The sequence below is a fragment of the Nicotiana tabacum genome, chromosome 4 (assembly GCF_000715075.1).
Source record: "Nicotiana tabacum cultivar K326 chromosome 4, ASM71507v2, whole genome shotgun sequence".
Lineage (NCBI taxonomy): Eukaryota > Viridiplantae > Streptophyta > Magnoliopsida > Solanales > Solanaceae > Nicotiana > Nicotiana tabacum.
The window spans coordinates 75,514,588-75,535,552 of NC_134083.1; the positions used below are offsets into that span (position 1 = coordinate 75,514,588).

At 38.1% G+C, this 20,965-nt stretch overlaps 1 protein-coding gene across 1 annotated transcript; it reads right to left on the reverse strand.

The window, feature by feature from the left end:
- Positions 1 to 14,799: 14,799 nt before the first annotated feature.
- LOC107770130 (monocopper oxidase-like protein SKS1) lies at positions 14,800 to 19,701 on the reverse strand. Its single transcript, XM_016589400.2, has 9 exons — positions 19,422 to 19,701; positions 18,467 to 18,576; positions 17,400 to 17,670; positions 17,170 to 17,308; positions 16,348 to 16,714; positions 15,837 to 16,202; positions 15,666 to 15,744; positions 15,329 to 15,531; positions 14,800 to 15,239 (listed from the first exon to the last, which is right to left on the reverse strand). The coding sequence occupies exons 1-9, from the start codon at positions 19,554 to 19,556 to the stop codon at positions 15,140 to 15,142; spliced, it is 1,770 nt and encodes a 589-aa protein (XP_016444886.1). The 5' UTR covers positions 19,557 to 19,701; the 3' UTR covers positions 14,800 to 15,139.
- Between the last annotated feature and the right edge of the window lie 1,264 nt (positions 19,702 to 20,965).

A 20,965-nucleotide genomic window follows, 5' to 3' on the forward strand; every position in this document is an offset into this window, starting at 1 on the left:
CACCTCTTCCAATTTATTGACATATTTTCTTATTTTAGTCTATCCCAAAAAAACAAAATACTTTTCTTTTAAAACTATTTAATTTAAGCATTCCAATTATCCGTAGTGAAAAGACTTTTTGGGTCCACCTTCATTAGTACTCATTTAAATGAAGAGACATGTGCTGCTCCCATCATCATTCATTTAGAAAGATAATTTTGATACTATGTATTTCTCGGTTCGTGAACCTTTTCACTTTTCAACATTAAAACTATGTAAATTTGACTATTATTTTAAAACATATTTTTCACGAATTACAACTTATAGCATTTTTGGTATCGTTTTTGAATATTTAAATTTTAACTTTAAAATATTAAGTTAATATGATTCAATCTAGCTTCAAATATTACTCAAATTGACCCACGAAAAGCAAAAAGCTAAGGTTACATAAACTGAAACGGAAGTATATATTTACATTCAAAAGTTTTTAAATTTTTTTAAACTACGTGTACAATTAAATTTGGATAAAATACCGTCTCATTATAGTTTTCTTTTTTATTTTGATATATGAATAAAGCACAATTGGTTTAACACTTTACCTAGTATTTTCTCGGATCCACAATAAGTGATTTTTTTTTGCCTTTTTTTTTGTAGCCTAAAATATCTGATTTTTCTAAATTTCAATAATGAATTAATTACTTTTTTCCTACATTGCCCTTGAAATAAATAGTGTTGGAGTATGTATTAAGAGTGTTTATGTGAAGAGATAGTAAAGGTTAATATGATCAAATTTATTGCTAATTAATATTAAAAGATAAATTTCTTAATTTGTGTGAAAACAGTCAAAAAATTACTTATTGTGAATAGAAAAAAATAATACATATTCCACATTCCTGTCCAAAACTTGCGGGACAGAGTAAGAGTCAAAAAAAACTTATTGCCACGAAAGGAGACAGCACTTTGGTATTAGACGAAGTGACGCCCCACTACGGAGACAGTAATTTGCTAGTTATTTGACGTCTTTGCATCCACTAAGGGAAATTGCGGACAAAAGATGATTTTTTTAAAAAACGTTCTCCTATTGAATTACGACATAAGAAAGGAAAGGAAACAATATATGAGAATTGAACCAAAATATTGTTTGACCAAAAAATGTAGAATTTAGATTAAACTAATTAATTTTGTACGACGAAGGGTTAAATCTAGTTAATGATAATAACTTTTGATCTATAATCGATTAACACAAAAAACGTAAGAACAGTGTTGAGAGAAGATTAAATGTGATGTACATTCAATGTTTCAAGATCATTAATGATTGGGGAATATCAAGCAATAAATAATGATAAATGGCATTAAAGTAAATAAGGAGAATGATTCACCCAATATTGAATGAGGTGGATAATTCTTCTTTTTGACAATGATGAATGATAGACAAATACTAGAATGTTGGGACCCTTCTCAGATCTAATGAAAAAAATATGGAATAGTAGACAATCGAATCTCTTTAAAAAAGTAGTAATTGTCTTTTATCTAGAGAGAGAGTTTGTTTTTCCAAGAATGTTCTTATCAGAGAATATTATCTCCCTCTCTCCCCTTATCTCTTTCTCTATTTATATGGGACATTCCCCAGTCAACCCTAAAAGTACAGACACCAAGAATATTCAATAGAATATTTTTCTGAAAATTCTATTACAAAAACTAGTCGTTAGCACTGCCCTTTGATACTCGACCTCGATTGTTATTGACTACTCGGCTACGAGCCCCGTTATCTACTAATCGACCTCGACCATATCATTTTTCACGATAACGCTTCATGCTAAATCCCACTGAGGCAGATTCTGACCAATACAGTTAGTCCATTCGCTTATTGATGTCGACCCTGGGCGACCTTGATTAGCGGACTCTGTCAGTTAGGGTTGAGAAGCTTTATGCGAGCAGGTCGAGTAGTAGCGCTTCGGATGGGAAGGAAACGTGGCCTTCCGTGAGCCACAACCTAGGGTCACGTCGTTTCAGAGTAATGTCATGTCATCATGCGTCATTATTACGCATTTTTCCAATACCCTGTATCGTTTCTCGCGCCTCTGTCGTTTCGATTTTTGGGCTGGGCAACTGTGGTTTGCTTCCTCGATATTTATGCCCTAACTCTTATAAATGGGGATACTCAATCCTTCGATTCACTCTTTGCATTCTAAAAATCGGATTTTCATATCTTCTTCTTCCTCAATCAGAATCTCTGCTTTCTTAACCTTACTTCGTACTCCTGCCTTCACTGATTTCGGTGGTTCCTGCTACTCGACTCTTCTTCATTTACATCCCCTATATTTATAAACCAAAATGGTTAATGTGTCTTCCAGTTTTGGGGGGTACCTGACCTTGTTCCTTTGGTAGTGTGCATGCCTCCCCATGACGGTGAGATTGCCATTACTGCAGAAGATGAAAGCTTTCCTACGGTGGAGGAAAAAATTCCCCGTAGCGAGAAGGCTAAAACTAACTTCTCAAAGCTGCCCAATGATGACCCTGAGGCCGTAGAGTCTGAGATGGACGCGACTGCCCTTTCTAATTTCAGGGCGAATTTCATAATTCCAGTCCACCTTGATCTGGTCCCTGCTGGACGCGATGTGGTGCAGATTCATCGCCCTGGATATTGCGCGTTCTGGCCGCGGGGTCTCTCTTCGCCACCTTATTCACCTCTTCGCGTCGAGTTTCCATAGAGAGACGATGTTGCACCTTCGTCACCGTGGAGGCAAAAGTTTGGTAGTAAAGATGGACAATAAAGCAAATCATCGATTCTGGTTTAATTACTTCTACGTCAAGACTCAGGACGTGGTGGCGAACGCAAATGGATTTACGCCCGTAATTATTTTCACTAAGTGCTTATTTTGCTCATTCTGGTCGTAGTCTAACCATTCTGTCTTTTTCTCCTTCAACTGAGACCGAGCCCCCTCCTTTGGTCGCGGATATTCACGAATGGGTTAGCCAGATCTTGCCCCACATAGTGGGGATTCGTGGGTGGCCGGCCTTTTTCCAGAAGTTTGGGCCCAAGCTTTCAGCGACCGGTGAGTTTGTCCGTCCATATAGTGACTTTTTACATATGTCATCCTCACCTTGTGGTCGCGTATTCGTCATGACTTTGAGAGTCTGCCGTTCTAATCACTTTTGCAGGGCGAGGATCTTCGAATAGGCGGAAAGGTCATGCTCTGGCATTTCGTAAGAGGAAGATCATTTCTGTTCCTACTGCTGCGGTGAGACCTACTCGGTCGTCGACTACTGCGGCGTATCTTTCCACTTCCCCTCTGCGTCATCTAGTTGACGAGGACGATGAGGAAGGATCGTCACTGACTGATGATAATTTGCTTCCCCGCAAGAGGCGATCCGTCAGTATCGGCGAGGGAAATGTCCGCGTGGGAAGTTCGATGATGGATGGCTTTGTCATCAGAGAAACAGCGACCATAGATCTTGAAGTTGATACCGAGCTGCTGTCCATTATCCTGCCGCCGTCAGGGGCCAAGGGATGTACGTTGCTCCTTGAGGTCAGAACGGGTTTTGAAGGGTTGTCGGTGCGAGTCCCTGATGCCTTACAAGGGGGTGAGACATCGACCTCGTTACCGACCGAAGACCCTTCCTCTCGGGTTGATACCAAAGGCAAAAGTGTTGCCGAAGACGATCATGAGATGGGCTCCGATATGGACGCCGAGGAGGTTAGGATGATTGAGGAAGGGCTCACCCGGCTTGAGGTGAGGTTGGAAGGGAGCACACGGACTATTGCGATCCCTTTGGACCGGGATCTATTAGTTGTCACAGAGGATGTGGTCCCTTCTCTTGGTCCACTCTGTTCCGATGTGGAGGGTAAGACCCTCGAGAAACTGAAGGATTCCACTTTGTCAAAGAGCATAGCCGGTCTTGCTCTTAGGGTATGTTTGGTATTCCGTTTCCTTATTTAGTTATTTTTTTATGTTGATTCTAACTTTGTTCTTACCCGCTCTGGCTTTCTTTTCAGACCGTGATCTTGAAGATTGAAAGTTCCCGCCGAGAGGAGAGGCGTAAGGCTATTTTCCAAAAGAAGGAGCGGAAATATCGCGAATATCATAATAAGCACCGTGAGCTTTGCCGGTGACTTGGTGGTAGTAGCAACTTCCGGGACCTCCGAAACGAGCTAAAGGAGAAGGATGACAAATTGGTGAAGGTCATCAAAAAATGTAGTAAGCTCGAGGGGGCGCTAAAGGACAAAGAGGAGGAGCTCGAGGTGAGTAGGGGGGTTGAGGCCCAATGCGCCGACCTTCAGGCCCAAGTGGTCTCGATGCGTGCCGAGCTAGAGGAGTGTCAACTTCGAGCGGCCGTTTTGAGTGGCGAGGTCGCCGAGAAGGTAGCGGATTTGGAGAAAGTGGAGTCGACCCAGTTATCAGCTACGTGTAAAGCTGCAGATTTAAAGGACACGATCCGTGTTATCCGTTCTGAACGGGATTGCACTATGGGGACGGCTAGGCTCAGAGAGGAGCGGCTTGATGAGTGGATTTGGGGAGGTAGAAAAAGAGGTTGCGGACCTTAGTGATCGAGTTGTTGCCCTCGAGGCCGAAAAGGCACAGTTATTGGCGCAGCCGTCCTCATCCCGTACTGCTTTTCCAGATGTTCCTCAAGATCTGTATGAGGAATGGATTCATACCGAGGCCCAAATGGATATATTCAGGGATCTGATGGGGACGGGGGCTATTTCGGAAGCCGATTTAGAGAATGCACGTGCTAAGGCATGTGAAGCTCGGTTTTCTTGTGGCTATGACCCTGCTACACCACAAGCTGGTGATGCTGAGGAAGACTTCTGGTAATAGCTCAGGCCATAATCTCTTGGCGTCCTCAAGATTTTTCTTCATGATGTTAAGTATTGATTTATTAGAGGATTCTGCTTGCCCGTTGCCCGCGGGGTGGTACGGTATGGAGAGTATTCTTTTGATATGCCACTTCTCAAAATATTCGGCAACCTTTTTTTCGTAAATTGGGGTCCGTTGTCGCAACTGATCTCTTTGGGGAGGCCGACGCGGCACACAATGTTTTCCATATGAAGGTTATCACTTCCTGTTCGCGTATTTGGGTGAATGTTCATGCTTCTACCCATTTAGAAAAATAGTCAGTTAAAACCAAAAGAAATCGTACGTTACCTTGCCCCGCAGGGAGGGGGCCGACGATGTCCATTCCTCATTTGATGAAAGGCCAATGGGAGGTGACCGAGTGGAGATGCTCGCCCGCTTGATGGATCATTGGGGCATATTTTTTAGCACTGTTCGCATTTTTTCACGAAGTCTACGGCCTCTTTTTTCATGGTGGGCCAGTAGTAACCTGCCCGTATGAGACATCTGAATAGAGCTCGATTGCCTAAGTGAGCTCCGCAGTGGCCTTCATGGACTTCTTCTAGGACGTGCCGCGTCTGATTCGGGCCTAAGCATTTCTCTAGGGGCCACCATACATCCATTTGTATAGGTCGTTGTGAATAATGTTGTACCTGGCTGCTTGTATCCGGAGCTTCTTGGTTTTTTTTTTATCATCTGGGAGTACATCGTCCTGTAAGTATGTAACAATACGGTTGCGCCAGTCCTAGGTTAGATTTATAGTCCTTACCTCGATTTGATCTATCGATGGGTGGAGGAGGGTGACCACGTTTCCTTATCCGGTTATGCTTTTAGTTGCTGCCACTAATTTGGCGAGGCCGTCTGCTTCGATGTTTTGTGCTCGAGGGATTTGGTCGAGCCAGCACTCGTCGAACTCGAGCAGTAGTTTGCAAATCTCGGCCTGGTATTTTTGTAACCTTTGCTCTTTGATCTGGAAAGTCCCTCTGACTTGGTTGACGACGAGTTGAGAGTCGCAGCATAGGATGACCCGCCTCGCCCCATACTTGAGTGCTAGCCTTAACCCTGCAATCACGGCCTCATACTCGGCCTCGTTGTTAGTCATGTTCGGGCACCTTATGGACTGGCGAACCACTTCGCCTGTCTAGACTTCGAGCACAAGTCCTAGTCCAACCCCTGACGCATTGGAAGCACCGTCGGTATACAAAATCCATAGATCTTGTGTTCGCAAAGAAGCGTGGGCGGCTTTTTTTTCGACTTTGGGCATTATTTTTGCGCTAAAGTCAACGACAAAGTCGTCAAGGACTTGTGATTTTATCGCCATCCACGGTTGATATGTGATATCATGCTCGCTTAATTTTATGGCTCACTTGGCTAACCTGCCCAATAGCTCAGGCTTATGCAAAATACTTCGCAAGGGGAAAGTTGTGACTACCAAGATGAGGTGGCACTGAAAGTAGGGTCTAAGCTCACGTGAAACTAAGACCAAGGCCAGGGCCAATTTTTCGAGATGGGGATACCTCATCTCGGCGTTGATTAAGGTTCTGCTAATGTAATAGATGGGGGATTGCGTACCTTTATCTTCTCGGACCAGGACTGCACTCACCGCTACTTCAGATACGGCGAGGTAGACGAGAAGGCGTTCCCCCAGTTCCGCTTTGGAAAGCAACGGCGGTGACGACATATAAGCCTTTAATTCCTTCAGGGCTTGAACACACTCAAATGTCCATTGGAGCTCGTTGTCTTTCTTGAGTATGCCGAAAAACTTATGGCATCTATCAGATGATCGTGAGATGAATCTCGACATGGCGGCAATGTGGTCGGTCAACTTCTGAACCTGTTTTTTGCTGGTTCAGTGCTCTGGTATTCCTTCTATGGCTTTGATTTGGTCGGGGTTGACCTCAATACCCCTTTGCGATACTAGGAAGCCCAAGAATTTTCCTGAGGTCACGTCGAATGCACACTTTTCAGTATTCAGCTTCATTCTGTACCGCCTGAGTATATCGAAGGCTTCTTTCAGGTGGTTGATGTGATCTTCTTTCCTTTTGGACTTGACCAACATGTCGTCTATGTAGACTTCCATGGTCTTTCCGAGTTGGTCTTTAAACATTTTGGTCACCAACCTTTGGTATGTCGCCCCCACATTTTTCAGTCTGAAGGGCATCACCCTGTAGCAGTACGTTCCTTGGTGGGTAATGAAGGTGGTCTCTCATGGTCCTCCTTTTCTATGAGGATCTGATTGTAGACCGAGTAGGCATCCAATAAGCTCAACAGTTCATGCCTGGTCGTTGCGTCAATGAGCTGGTCACTATGAGGTAGCGGAAATGAATCTTTGGGGCATGCTTTGTTTAAATTCGTAAAGTCTACACACATCTGCCACTTTACGTTCTTCTTTTTTACCATGACCACATTGGCGACCCATTGGGGGTATTTTGATTCCCTGATGGAGCCGTTTTCTAACAATTTTTTGATCTCTTCGCGGACTGTATCATTTATTATGGAATTGAACTTTCACCTAACATGCCTTACCAGGGGTAGAACGGGTCGACGTTCAACTTGTGTGTGGTGACCTCCTTCGGGATACCTGGCATGTGTACATAGAAAAAAGCAAACAAGTCCGCATTAGCAGTTAAGAATTGACGAAATTTACCAGGTACTTGAAGCTTGCGGCCGGCGTAGGCTTTCTTGCTGTGGTCGTTTTCATCAAGTTGGACGGGGTCGAGGTCTTCTACGGTTGATCCCTTGGCATCTATTGTTTTGAGATCTCTGATAACATCCGTTTTTTCATCACAGCTCGACCTCGACCCTGTAAATTATTATGCATCCTCTGCTTTGCCCTTCATTTGTTGGATATATGTACAATCTAAGGTGATGCAATAGCATTCTCGAGATGTGCGTTGTTCTTCTCGTATGCTGAATACTCCCCATGGGGTTGGAAATTTGATAATTTAGTACAAGCTGGAGGGGATAGCCCTCATGGCGTGTATCCAAGGTCGACCTATTACGGCGTTGTACGCCGTATCCTGGTCCATGATGTGGAATGTGGTTTCCAGAGTGACACCGCCAGCCAGGATAGGGAGTGTGATTTTCTCGGATGTTCGTTCAACTGCATTGTTAAAACCTGTTAGCGTGATGTAGCGCGACACTATCTTATCCTCGAGTTTCATTTGTGCAAGTACTCGAGGATGGACAATGCATGCGCCGCTCCCATCGTCCACCATAATGTGTCTTACATTTGTATCTAATATTCGTAAAGTGATTACAAGGGCATCATAGTGAGGGAAAACCAAAACATGGGTATCTGACTTATCGAAGATGATACTTTGTTCGAGTTCGTCGTACCGTTCATGGGTGATTGACCGTTTGAGCTTGTGGGTTGTGGTGAACTTTACGTTGTTGATCAAAACGTCATCCCGCCCCCGATGATCATGTGAATGGTGCGAGTCAGTGAGAGTGGTTTCGGCGGTCCCTGGTGTTGTTCATGTCCTCGGGAAAAGTTGGTCCTCCTTCGGTCACTCAACAATTCTTTGAGGTGTCCTTGATGAAGCACGTCCACGACCTCCTGTCTTAGGGCGATGCAGTCCCCAGTTTTGTGACCTCGCTCTTGGTGGAACTCACAGAGGGCGTTTGATTTTCTAGTGCTTGTATCTGACCTCATCTTTTGTGGCCACTTTACTTTTGGTCCGAGCTTCTTCAATGCGTAAACTATTTCTGAGGGTGACACACAAAAATTGTGAGTGGATAGTAAAGGGGACATACCTCTCTCGTTTCGGTGAGTCCCTGTCCTTGGCCTAGATGGGCCTTCTTCGTGGAGGGAGGGGGTATGATGGCGCTTCTGACATATGGCTGATGCCTTTCTCGATTGGATCGTGGAGCTGCAAGATCTCTCCTGGCATTATTTCTTCGATCTTTCCTGGTTTCGGCTTATACCGAGGTCAATCGATGGGTTGGCCCATTCAGGTCGTCTTCGTCGGCATGGACCTCGGCACAGTAGGCGTTGTTTATTACATCCCAAGTGGTTGGAGGATATTTCATAAGCCGACTTAATAGTTTTCTGGTCACCCTTGAGCCATTCCTGTTTAGCCCGTTCTGGAAAGCTACTACAGCTATTCCTTTCGATACATTCGGTAAGGTCATCCTTACTCTGTTAAATCGAGCGAGAAAATCCCTCAATCCCTCTTCGAGTGATTATTTGATGGCAAATATATCATTCACTCTTGCCTCCGACTTTTTAGCCCCAGCATAGGCCGTTACAAACTTGTCGGCCATCTCTTCGAATGTTTTAATGGAGCACGCGGGCAGCTGTGAATACTAAGTTAATGCTCCTCCGGTAAGGGTCTCGCCGTACTTTTTCAACAAGATGGAGGAGACTTGTTCTTTGGCAAAATCATTGCCCTTTACCGCGGTGACATAGTGAGTTACATGATCTTCGGGGTCGGCCGTACCGTCATAAATTTTAAGATAAGGCGGCATCTTAAAGGTCTTGGGTATGGCATGTGGGGCGGCTTCATCACTGTAGGGTTGCTCAACGAACCGACCAGCGTCTCTTTTTGGCAAGAGTTTTGGGGCACCCAGTATTTTGTTGACTCTTTCTTGGTGTTCTCTCATTTGATCCCGAAGCATTTTGTTTTCATTTTCCATTTCTTCCATTTTCCTTAAAATGGTCGTGAGGGTATCGTTACCTGCATTATTAATATTGTGAGTTATACCTGTTACTGGAGGGGGAGAGTCGTGCTGCTTGGTCATTTCTGGTGCAATGCAAGTCCTTTCATTTTCTCTAACTGGCTCCTGGGTGGGCTTGTCGAGGATGCTGGTCAGCGTATTTGTCAGCCAAGCCTCGAGTAGCTTCTTCACCGCTAGTGGCGCCTCTTCCGTTGTAGACGTGGAAGCTCCTTTACCACTGGATTTTGTGATACTGACGTGAGGGAGGGGCGACCCACTTCGCCGGGGATAGGTATTAGGCGTTATGTCTTTTCCTTCGGTTTCGGAGACCTCATTGATGGTGTTTAAGAGGTTGGTAGTGAGATCGACCACTGCCTTCATTCTTTCTTCTCCATTACCTGCCATGTCAAGTAGGAGCTCTTTTTTTATGAACTGTGCCAGTTATAGATCTAGAAGAAACTAAAAACTTAACTAGGTATTCCCACAGACGGCGCCAAATTATTTGACCAAAAAATATAGATTTTTGATTAAACTAATTAATTTTGTATGACGAAGGGCTAAACCTAGTTAATGATAATAACTTCTGGTCTATAATCGATTAACACAAATAACACAAGAGCAGTGTTGAGAGAAGATTAAATGTGATGTATATTCAATGTTTAAAGATCATTAATGATGGGGGAATATTAAGCAATAAATAACGATAAATGGCATTAAAGTAAATAAGGAGAATGATTCACCCAATATTGAATGAGGTGGATGATTCTTCTTTCTGACAATGATGAATGATAGACAAATGCTAGAATGTTGGGATCCTTCTCGGATCTAATGGAAAAAGTGTGGAATAGTAGACAATCGAATCTCTTTAAAAAGGTAGTGATTGTCTTTTATTTAGAAAGAGAGTCTTCTTTTCCAAGAATATTCTTATGAGAGAATATTATCTCCCTATCTATCCCTATCTCTTTTTCTATTTATATGGGACATTCCCTAGTCAACCCTAAAAGTACAGACACCAAGAATATTCAATAGAATATTCTTCTGAATATTCTATTGCAAAAACTAGCAGTTAAACACTGCCCTTAATACTCGACCTCGGCCGTTATTGACTACTCGGCTACGAGCCCCGTTATCTACTAATCGATCTTGACCATATCGCTTTCCACGATACCGCTTCATACTAAATCTCACTGAGACAGATTTTGACCCATACAAATATATCGTTATTAGACTATCAGTCTTAATGAGCGTAGAAATATTTGCTAACATGTTAAATTATTCGGTTACTCCCTCCATTCCACTTTGTTTAGAGTGTTTCGAAGTACGAAGGTCAAAGCAGAGATGGATCCAAAATTTAAGTTTTATGGGTTCAATCTTTAAGGTTTTTAGCATTGAAGTCATTGTATGTTTAAAATTATGGGTTCATAAATACTAATTTTATAATTTTAATGAATTTTTACACATAATTTATGCTTTGCGTCTGAAGTACTGAGTTCAGATGAATCCTATATCACCAGTCACATCCGCCTCTGGGTCAAAGTAGTTGATTGTTTGTGTGAATTCCAGCTACAAGTGCTGATAAAAGGAATTAACCTGCTCGTTTGCCATATGCACTCTAAGGTTCTATATCCCTTTCTTTATGTATGTATTTTTGGATCTTAATATTATAAGGGTCTATCTAGTGATCTGCTTTTCTTATTGTGTAATGTAATTAATTGGTATTTACAGCCGGTTATATTTGAAAGTTAATTAGCAAATGAGGGAGAGTATCTGTTGAGGGCATGATGCAATGTTGGGTAAAAGACAAGCTGCTGCTTATAAGAAAGGCGAGGTAATATGATAGAGAGAAGTTGTAATGGTGGATAAAGTATGAAAGCACTTTCCAAATTTTTGAGTGAGTTTAGTACCAAAGGGAAAGTATGGATTGGAAGAATTCCACCAAAGGATTTTCAATGATGAATGAGGTATTACATCAGGCCCTGAGCTTCGGTAATGGATATAAGTGGATATCTAGTATACAATATACACAGGTTCGAACACTCAAACTCAGTACCTTCAGCTCCGAACTTGTATATGTTATAAAAGAATTCAGCATATACGTACGAATAATTGATTTTAGACCCAGTAAATTAAATAAGAGGTAGTAGAACTAAACCCAAACTCATTAAGTTCAAATCCTTGATTTGAGTCTACTCAGTAGAATAGTCGAGACTTATAGCCTCCTAACAATATTGTTATTGTAAAAAATATAATGAGGGATCATTGTTTTTCTAAGGCGATACAGAAAAGCAGCAACTCTGATGATTAGCTTTGTTGTAAGTGTTTTTACCGATCAATACTATATAGGAAACTTATTTACCCTCCCTAATCAAGTTTTTTTAACTTAATTACATGGTCATATACAATTTACCAATTATATACAAATTAGTTTTAAATGAGTATCCCTTTATATTAGGAATTGAAGAAGGAATATACATACTCTCTCTCTCTCTCCGTCTCTCTATTTGTCCTTCTCTGTTCTTTCCCCACTTTGATGTTCTCTGATTTTTATCCTTTCTTTTTGTATATAGTTTTAATGGAATTCATCAATGGATGTCAATCGTTTTACTATAAAGTTTTAACTTAGAATTTTTCCTTGCACAATTGGTGTTCAAATTAAAATTGTCAATCAATAAATTTTGAAGGTGTTTGACTCTCACCATTGACAACCATTAAAAAACTTCTAAAATTTGTTGTAAACAGTTGAAGAAGAAGAACATGACATATAATATACTTACGAAATTGTATTATAGTTATATATAAATTGTATTTAAGTTGTATTTAAGTTATATTTTGTTGTAGTTATATATATGTTTTATTTGAATGTTGTATGAAAGTTGAAAAATATGTATCAAAATTGTATTAAGAGGAAGAAGAACACACCAAATACAAAATATATATACAAAAAAATATACAAAAGACATATTGTATAAAATTTGTATGAAAATTGTATTTAAGTTGTATGATGTTATAGTTGTATTTACCTGGGTAAAAATAATGTACGAAAGTTATAGATAAGTTACAAATTAGTTGTATACTATATAATTAGTAGTATAAAATTTATTTTTAGTTTATATGTTATTGTGAATGTACCAAATATATATATATTTATTTTTAGTTTATATGTTATTGTGGATGTATCAAATTGGTAATAATGACTTTGTCATCTCCCTTTCAGATGTGCTGCAACAGGGTTGGGTATTGGATCCAGCTTCTCAAATGCTTACTGTGAAGAAACAGGCAGTTGTGACAGAACAGAAGCTAGACCCCAGTAAATTACAGCGCTTGACAGAATATGTTTTCCATCTTGAGCACTAATCAGTTTGTTGGTTCCTAGATTTCTAAATCTAGTAGGATCTCCTATAGCAAAGGTATACATCATATTTATTATAAACTAAAATTATTTTAAAATATTATTTTCTATAGCTACCTTTTATATTTTATAGCAAAATAGAGATTTATGGTATATACTACCATTGAGGCATGAAATACGCTATTTATGTTTTTCCTACCTCTTTCTTTCAATTAACACAGGATTCTCTCTCATATTTTTTTCTTCTTTCTCCCTCTCTTCCTTCTCTCTCTCATCGAGCAACTCAAGATACACGCCCTAGTATTGATGGACGACGAGATATTAGAATAGAGTAGAAGGCAGCCATGAAACAGAAAAGAGTGAATTTTCGAACGGAAAGGAACAATGTAATGAACTCTTATCAAAAATTTGTTGTACGGATCCGACGAACTTTCTTCTCTTTTTGGCCGGAAAATACCATCTCCGACGAACTTTCTTCCTTCTTTGCTATTTTAGTCACATACAATAATACAAATACATTATATTTTGTACAAATTCACTCGAAGATCTGTACAAATTCACGCCATCTGTATTTATGTATTTTGAAAATCTGTATTTTTTTAATACAACTGAATACACATGTATTCATGCCTACTGTACATACAATATGATATAAACATTGAAATACATTAAATACAAACATTAAAATAGTACAAAATATAAACAGTGAATACATTTAATTTTAAAATACAATAAAATACAGTAAAATACACTGAATACAAATAGAAATACAGTGAATACAACCAATAAAATATACATAATACATCAATAATAACATGTATTAGGAATAACTAAAATAATGTTAATACAAATACATTTGAATATACTGAATATAAAATAGCGAATACAGTAAATACAAACATTGAATCTAATGAATGCAACAATAATTTTTTTTATTGAAACACACTAAATACAAAAGTTAAATACAACAGATATATACAACTAAAAAATTATTCTAATTAATTGGGTAGATAATGAGGCATGTTAGAATTGATTTTGTTGAGTTATATTAGGAGTGTATCACGCTAATTGATATTATTTCCGTTATTAGACAGTTGGACATACCTACTTTTAAGGTGATTGTCGTTACTGTATTCATGAATACATGGCGCGAATACATGTGAATACATGTGCGTACAGCTAGACTGCACTGATTTTAGGCACTTTTTGCTGCTGTATTTATGAATATACAACGAATACACTATCGTAACAACTGATTAGTAGCTATAGGAAGTAATTATGTATATGATAGCTATAGGAAGTTAATAGTCACTAAACAATGGTGAATTCAAAATTCTATTAGGATCAGTTTTCTTCCCTTAGTCCAATGGTTGGAGAAATTAGAAGGTGGCCAAATTTATAGCATCAAATCTAAACGTGAGTTCAATGATTTGGTGTCTCTTGTATATTACTACTATGGCATAATGGATTATCCTCGAAGGATGTAGATCGTTAATGAATTTGGTCAGCGAAGGACGTTTGTTGTTAGATAAATATGTGTTTAATTTAATTTTTTTTTAAAAAAAAAAAGGAAAGGAAAAAGGTGTAAGTGAATCCCTTAATTTAAGACAAAAATGGTCTAACTCAGTCCCTAATTTAAGGCACTAATAATGGATTGTATACAAATTGTAAGCAAACCTTATTTAAGGCGGATAATATACAAAATTGGGACAATTTTAGTAAATAAATTTCAAATATTGTATAGGAAGGAAAAAATCCCTTGTAAATACCAGAGGCCTATACTTAATGATATGGGCTCTAACACTATGAGACTGACCCAAAAATATTTGAATGCTTGATCTCAAACTTGACCAATTTTCAAGCTAAATAGGCCATCAGATATAGGCCTAAAACCAAATAATTATAATTTGAGGCACAACAAAGCTTCTAGAAGTAACAAAATAATTACAAGAGTTTTATCTCAAAAGATCAAAGTAAAAGGAACTAATGATACCAAATTAAATTAGAGAACAAACCAGAATAATCACAAAGGGTTGCTCATCATAATATCTAATAACTATGCAGTAATTGAGACAAAGAATGATGGATCCCCCGCGAAATACTGTCTGTTAGTTGGCTTCACATTTTTCCAAAGCTTTAAAAAAAAATGAAAAAAAAAAAGGAGGGACACTGTGCAAACTAATGATTAATTAACTTTCTCAAGGAAAAGAAAAAAAATTAAGAAGCATAAATCCTATCAGCACATTCCTCCCCACAAGAAAGTGAATTCCCAATTCCAGCTATTCCAATGTTTTTCACAAGCTGAAATTGAACTCTAGCATAGGAGACTGATAACAGCAGAGAATACCAACATAAACGTAAGATACAGCTCCGAGCTTCTAAATATGGTTGTCGCTGAAGATGTTTTCTGTGCCCTGAAATACATGCATGATCAATTTAGAGGTGCGTTAGGAGTAACCAAAAATATGTGTAACAGAAGAGATAATAACCGATAATATCATACTTCTGCTTAGAAGCAAGGGCACCACAGTAGAGAGCATTGCTAGGAACTGGCAATTCTGTTTTATTGCTATGATCTTCGGGATTAATGATTCTCATATAAGTTTCCTGCCCTAAATACCACCTGTCCAGGTTTTCTACTCTGAGGTTCCATACACCAACGTTGTCAAGAGATGCCATGATTGCTGTCCATCCTCCAGGAAAAACCTAAAAGGAACGCGAACAGGTAAATAGCAGAGAGGAGCTACATAGATACAAAATGAGCAAAGGAAAAACAGTAATTGAAAGCCTTCAACCTAGTAGAGGCTTATATGCGCAAAGACAACTACAGAAGAACAAACCTGAGTTGTAGACCGGAAAATTGCATCCCACCGATTATAAGAGCCCCTGTTATTCTCTGTCCATTCTCCAAAACCCATCCTGCAGCAGACAGGAAAATAACTACCATTAACATTCACTTGACGGAAAGGTACAAATAATAGAATGATACATTTTTAAAGCAAAAGCTATACCCAACAACAAAAAATGAGTAACCATCCATGTGAAAGCTCTGCGCCACAGTGTCATTGTTCTGCAATATGACTTCTATAAATCCTTTGTATGTTGCATTGATAACGGATGTATCCACCTTGGGTGGTCTGTTCATTGGCTTGGTTGGGAAATCAAGCTTGTAGTCACCCTTCACATGGTATACATCGGCAAGCCTTATTGGAGTTTCAGGATTTTTAAATGAAATCCCGTTATATGTAGCTCGAAGTTTTCCATCAATTACCACTGGTGGCACACTCTTTAACAAATAAAGATCTGTGACATTAATTTGACCATAATGGAAAGATCCCTGAGGATTCGGCCGAGCTCCACTTGCAGAAACATTTTGCCTACAGACATTGCATCACATTATTGAACAGAAAGAAACAATTGCAAATTCCAAGCCAAATTAGTCATCTTAAGTAGTATACCAATTTGTATTACTTGAACAATATAGTGAAATCAATAAGTAGGGAAAGGAAACAGTCAATGAACCTGATCGACATGGCCTGATTCAGTGCATAAGATGTGTCAAAAGCATCATTTGGAGGGTCCGGAAGGGGGCCAGCTGCCTTTCCTTTGGAGTTGGAATAGTGCAAAACAGCAACGCCAGTTACTTTCTGCCAGAGTGATTGATTTACAAACCTGGCACTCGCCACAATGTAGTAATCACTACTTGCATTCTGATCCATGGTAACCAGAAATGTGTAAGATTGCCCAACATGAATATCTACACTAGTATAATTCTGCTGTGAAGTGTAATATCCCTCTGTCTCCACCAAGAGTAAATTATGATTTTGAATCCTAAAATTCAAACAAGTAGAGACTCCAACATTGTGCACCCGAACCCGATAGGTTTTGCCTGCAGAATGACATATTATCACATGCAAAGGGTTAAGATTTATGTCAAACAACAAACAGAAACATTCAAATTACTTGCTTTCAAATAAGATGATAATGTTAAATAACAAGGTCTAGTTCTTAATCTAACAGCTTTCACAAATCTGCTACTTTGCAATGTTTATATGACATCAACCACACTTCAACTTTCTACAAGCTTGATACAGGCTAGAAAGAAAAACAAAAGTTGAATATACAAAAGAATCCAATAAAATTGGCATCACTTTCCTAATGTGACTTTTTTTCATTTACTAAAAAACACAAAGGATAAAGACAACTAAAGGTGATCAGAAAACAATTCCAAGAGGACAGATCAAATTCATGAGGCTTATTTTCCTATCAAAGAGCCAGTATAAGGGCGACCAATCAACTACATCAAGTTTTGAGACTTATTTAGCATGTTCTGAAGAGCTTGACCTGGATTAACATTTATCGTTTCATAATCAATCGCATCAGGCACAAACGTCGTGTTGTATCTAAATGGGCCTTTTCCATTAATAAGTACTCCATCTGGCATCCCCAATTGCTTTCCAGCATCAAGGTCCTTCCTCAAAGCCTATAATTTGAAAGTAAATCAGAGCTGGTACAAGTAAATTCACAAGTCTAACTGCTTGAAAAAGAAAACTAAAAATGGAAGAGACACTAACTTTATGGTCGCGAGTGTACCAATCTCCAATAATTATGACTATATCCCCATCAGGAGGACTAAAAGGAATAGAGATAATGTTACGGTTCGTGATAATAAAAGAACCGAAACCACCAGAAGCCCTCTGTAGGTTGAGGGAAGGAGAATAGAAGAAGCTACCAATCTGATCCTTTACTTGAAACTGGTAAGTGAAGTTCCATTTAGCAGGGATAGGGCAATTTGTACCAAGAACACCATCTTGCCAGGAACTGCGTCGCATCTGAATTCCAGGCCTGCAAAAATTCAAAAGAAAAAACTAAAATCCTAAAGTATGTAACATTTATAGCCTGTTTGGCCAAACTGGAAAAATCAGCTTATTTTGAAAAATATTTTTTTCAAAAGTGATCTTCAAAAAAGTAGTGTTTTTCAAAAAAAATAGTTTTGGAGAAAAGCAGTTTGCGTTTGGCTAATCAATTTGAAAAGCACTTTTGAACAATAATTTGTGTTTGGTCAACCTTTCAAAAAGTGCTTTTAAGAGTCAAATTACAAATAAGGACATGAAGAAATTTGCTTAATAGTTAACATTATATAAGTAGATAAATAATTACAAATATTTATTATTAAAGATACCAATTAAGTTTTTTATTTTATTTAAGTAAAATATAAAAATAAAATTTAAAAGTACTTTATTCTTTCAAGATAATTTAAATATATCAAAAAATCATTCAATAAATATGAAAGTTCATCCCAAAAATCATTTTATATTACTTATTAGTTTAAACTAAGTAAGGTTATTTTGGTATATATAATATTTTGCAAAGGTTATTTGTGGTAGGAAGAAAAGTCAAAACTGACTCTGCTTCTAGGGAGAAACTACTTTTTTTCCTTCTTCGAAACTGCTTCTGCTTCTAGCCAAAAGCACTTTTTTACCAAAAAAGAACTTGGCCAAACGCCTCAAATTGACGAAAAAGCACCACTTTTGGCTTGGGGAGAAGCTTGGCCAAACAGGCTATTAATATCACATAAGTCAACACTCAATCTTCCTATTAAACATAGAAAATGTGCTTAAAATTATAACATGAAACTTACCAAGTGACAAGAAGATTTTCGTCCAATTTGTTCTTCACGTTCACCACGACATTATAATTGGTCGTAACGTTAAGGACAGGACCTGGAAATTTCCCATTCACAGCTATAACCTGCAATTATATGTCAAACCATGGTCTATCAACCAACAGTCAGAGCCTGTTTTCTATTTATTTATCTCCCTCATTCTGGGAAAATTGAAACACAGGACAGCAAATATTTGTGCATAGCACCTAAATAAGTTTTTTTTAGCACAATACAGTAAATACACAACTATTTTACTGGCCTACTGGGTATCTCAACTATTGCACTGGGTACCTACAACCTCCCAACCAGTACAAGTACCGGGGAAGAAATCACCTAGTAAATTTTAGATCAATTCATAATCATATAACTGAATATATAAACTATACAAGCAAATTGTGTACAAAAATCGTCATTCTATGTACCAAAATTTAGCAAAACTTTTAAAGTAACTCTAGCATTTTGGTCTGAAGCAAAAACTAAAAATCACCACTATGGACCAAAATTGACCAACACAAGGGACCCAAATAGTGATCCTAATAAGTGGTCCCTTGCAACTTTTACACACCAAATGATAGTAGCACTAGATAAAGAACAAAATCTTTAAAAAGTATTACATCAGGAGAAATTGAAATTGACATGTATCTCTAATGAGATCCTAATCTTTTTCATCTACCAAAGTATCAAGATACCATCAAAATTATGAACAGTTATAAAAGGTAAAAGCGAAAAGAAAAACAAAAGAGAACTCCATGGGAACATACCACATAAGTTAAAACCCGATAACCTAAGAAAATATTTTTAAAAAAGGGTTCTTTTTTTCTCAAATCTTCCTTGACTAGCAAGAGTATAAAGATTCTTTTTTCTAATAAAGCAAAAAAAAAAAATCGGTTGGTTCATGCAAATCAGAGAGGGAGGAGGAAAGTGGGGGAACCTGTTGGGGAACGCCAAGAGGAGAAACAGTGATGTAGGAGTACTCCAACTCAAAATTGACATAAGGGTCAGCGGCGAAGCAAAGAGTGAAGAGCAGAACAATGCAACACAAACGGCTGCCCACAAACGAACCCATTGATTTTCCAATGGAAAAAAGACAACGAAAGGGTTTTTCTTTTGTATAGACTAGAGAGAGAGATTAGATTACTTTTTGTGTATGAAAACACCTTAAAAAGGAGCCTCTTGTTTACATGAGAGTGGTGTGTACTGCTAAGCAGGGGGATGAAGTTTGAACAGTCACAGAGGAGAGCAGAGCCTCTTTTAAAACCTCTTCTTTTTTCGGTGGGGGTATGTTTTGTAGGGTTTTTATTTTTTATTTTTCTTTCAAATGTTTGTGTAGTATCGAAATGCGTAAATTAAGTAGTACTAGTACATAATAGTTGGCTTAAAAAAACAATGGAAAGGAATAAGGGAATGGATTGGGGGTGAGTCAGCAAAAAACGGTTCTGTATTTCGCCCTAAATCCTTTATAAAATGCCTATAATGTGTGGCGCAATGTGCGTTCATAAGTTACCCACTAACTGGTCAAGCCGGTTGTAAACCAACTCTCTTTTTATTTCAATTTCTATCTATTTTCTTTCATGGTTAAATACATTTTCAAGATAATTTCGACCTTACAAAGTTACAACTTTGAGTTATGTGGTCCTTTGGGAGATTAAGAGCCCATTTGGATATAAGTTGATTATAGATAACTTATAAACTTAAAGTGCTGAAACTGATTTTTTAAATAAGCATTTATGTGTATGAATAGATGTGCTAAACTAATAATAAGTAATTGATGTGTTTGGTAAAAAAGTACTGATAAGCTGTTATTTTGTTAAAATAACAAAAATATCCTTAAAAACTTTATAAAAGATTATAAATTAAAAAGTTTCTTTGTAAAGAAAAGGATCAACAAGGAATATGGAATGAAGGAAAGTTAGAAATTTTATTTTGGGAAAAAATATTTTGTGAATTAAAATATATTATTAAGGATAAACTAATAAAAGCTTTGGTCAAACTAAAACTGCTTATGAGCTAAAAAGTCATAAGCTCGGGATGACCAACTTATGACTTATACCTGATTTTAGCTTATTATAAGCATTTTGGATATTTACCAAACGCGTAGAAACGCCCTCTAAGTTCAACTGTATATCTTCTTCCGTTACAAATTATTCGAGAAAAAGAAAAGTTAAAATTAAGAGGGTGTTTGTAAGCTTATAAGCTGGTCAAATTGGCTTATAAGTATATTTTAGTTTATCTACGCGTTTGGTAAACACCCAAAGTACTTATAAGCTAAAAGCAGACATAAGTCATTAGTTGGTCACCCCCAACTTATGACTTTTCAACTTATAAGCACTTTTAGTTTGACCAAGACTTTTATTAGTTTATCCTTAATGGTAATATTTTTTTAATTCACAAAAAAAAAAAAAAAATCAAAATAAATTTCCTAACTTTTTCTTCATTTATTCATTGTTCATCGTTTTCATTACAAATATACTTTTT

Bases quoted from the DNA above. Each gene is read 5' to 3' on its own strand.
- LOC107770130 (XM_016589400.2), bottom strand. From the start codon at position 19,556: ATGGGTTCGTTTGTGGGCAGCCGTTTGTGTTGCATTGTTCTGCTCTTC. The intron at 16,715-17,169 runs GTCAAGCTCTTC...GTCATTCTGCAG, and splicing joins AACGATAAATGTTAATCCAG to GCAAAACCTATCGGGTTCGG. The intron at 16,203-16,347 runs GTTCATTGACTG...CAATGTCTGTAG, and splicing joins AATCAGGCCATGTCGATCAG to GCAAAATGTTTCTGCAAGTG.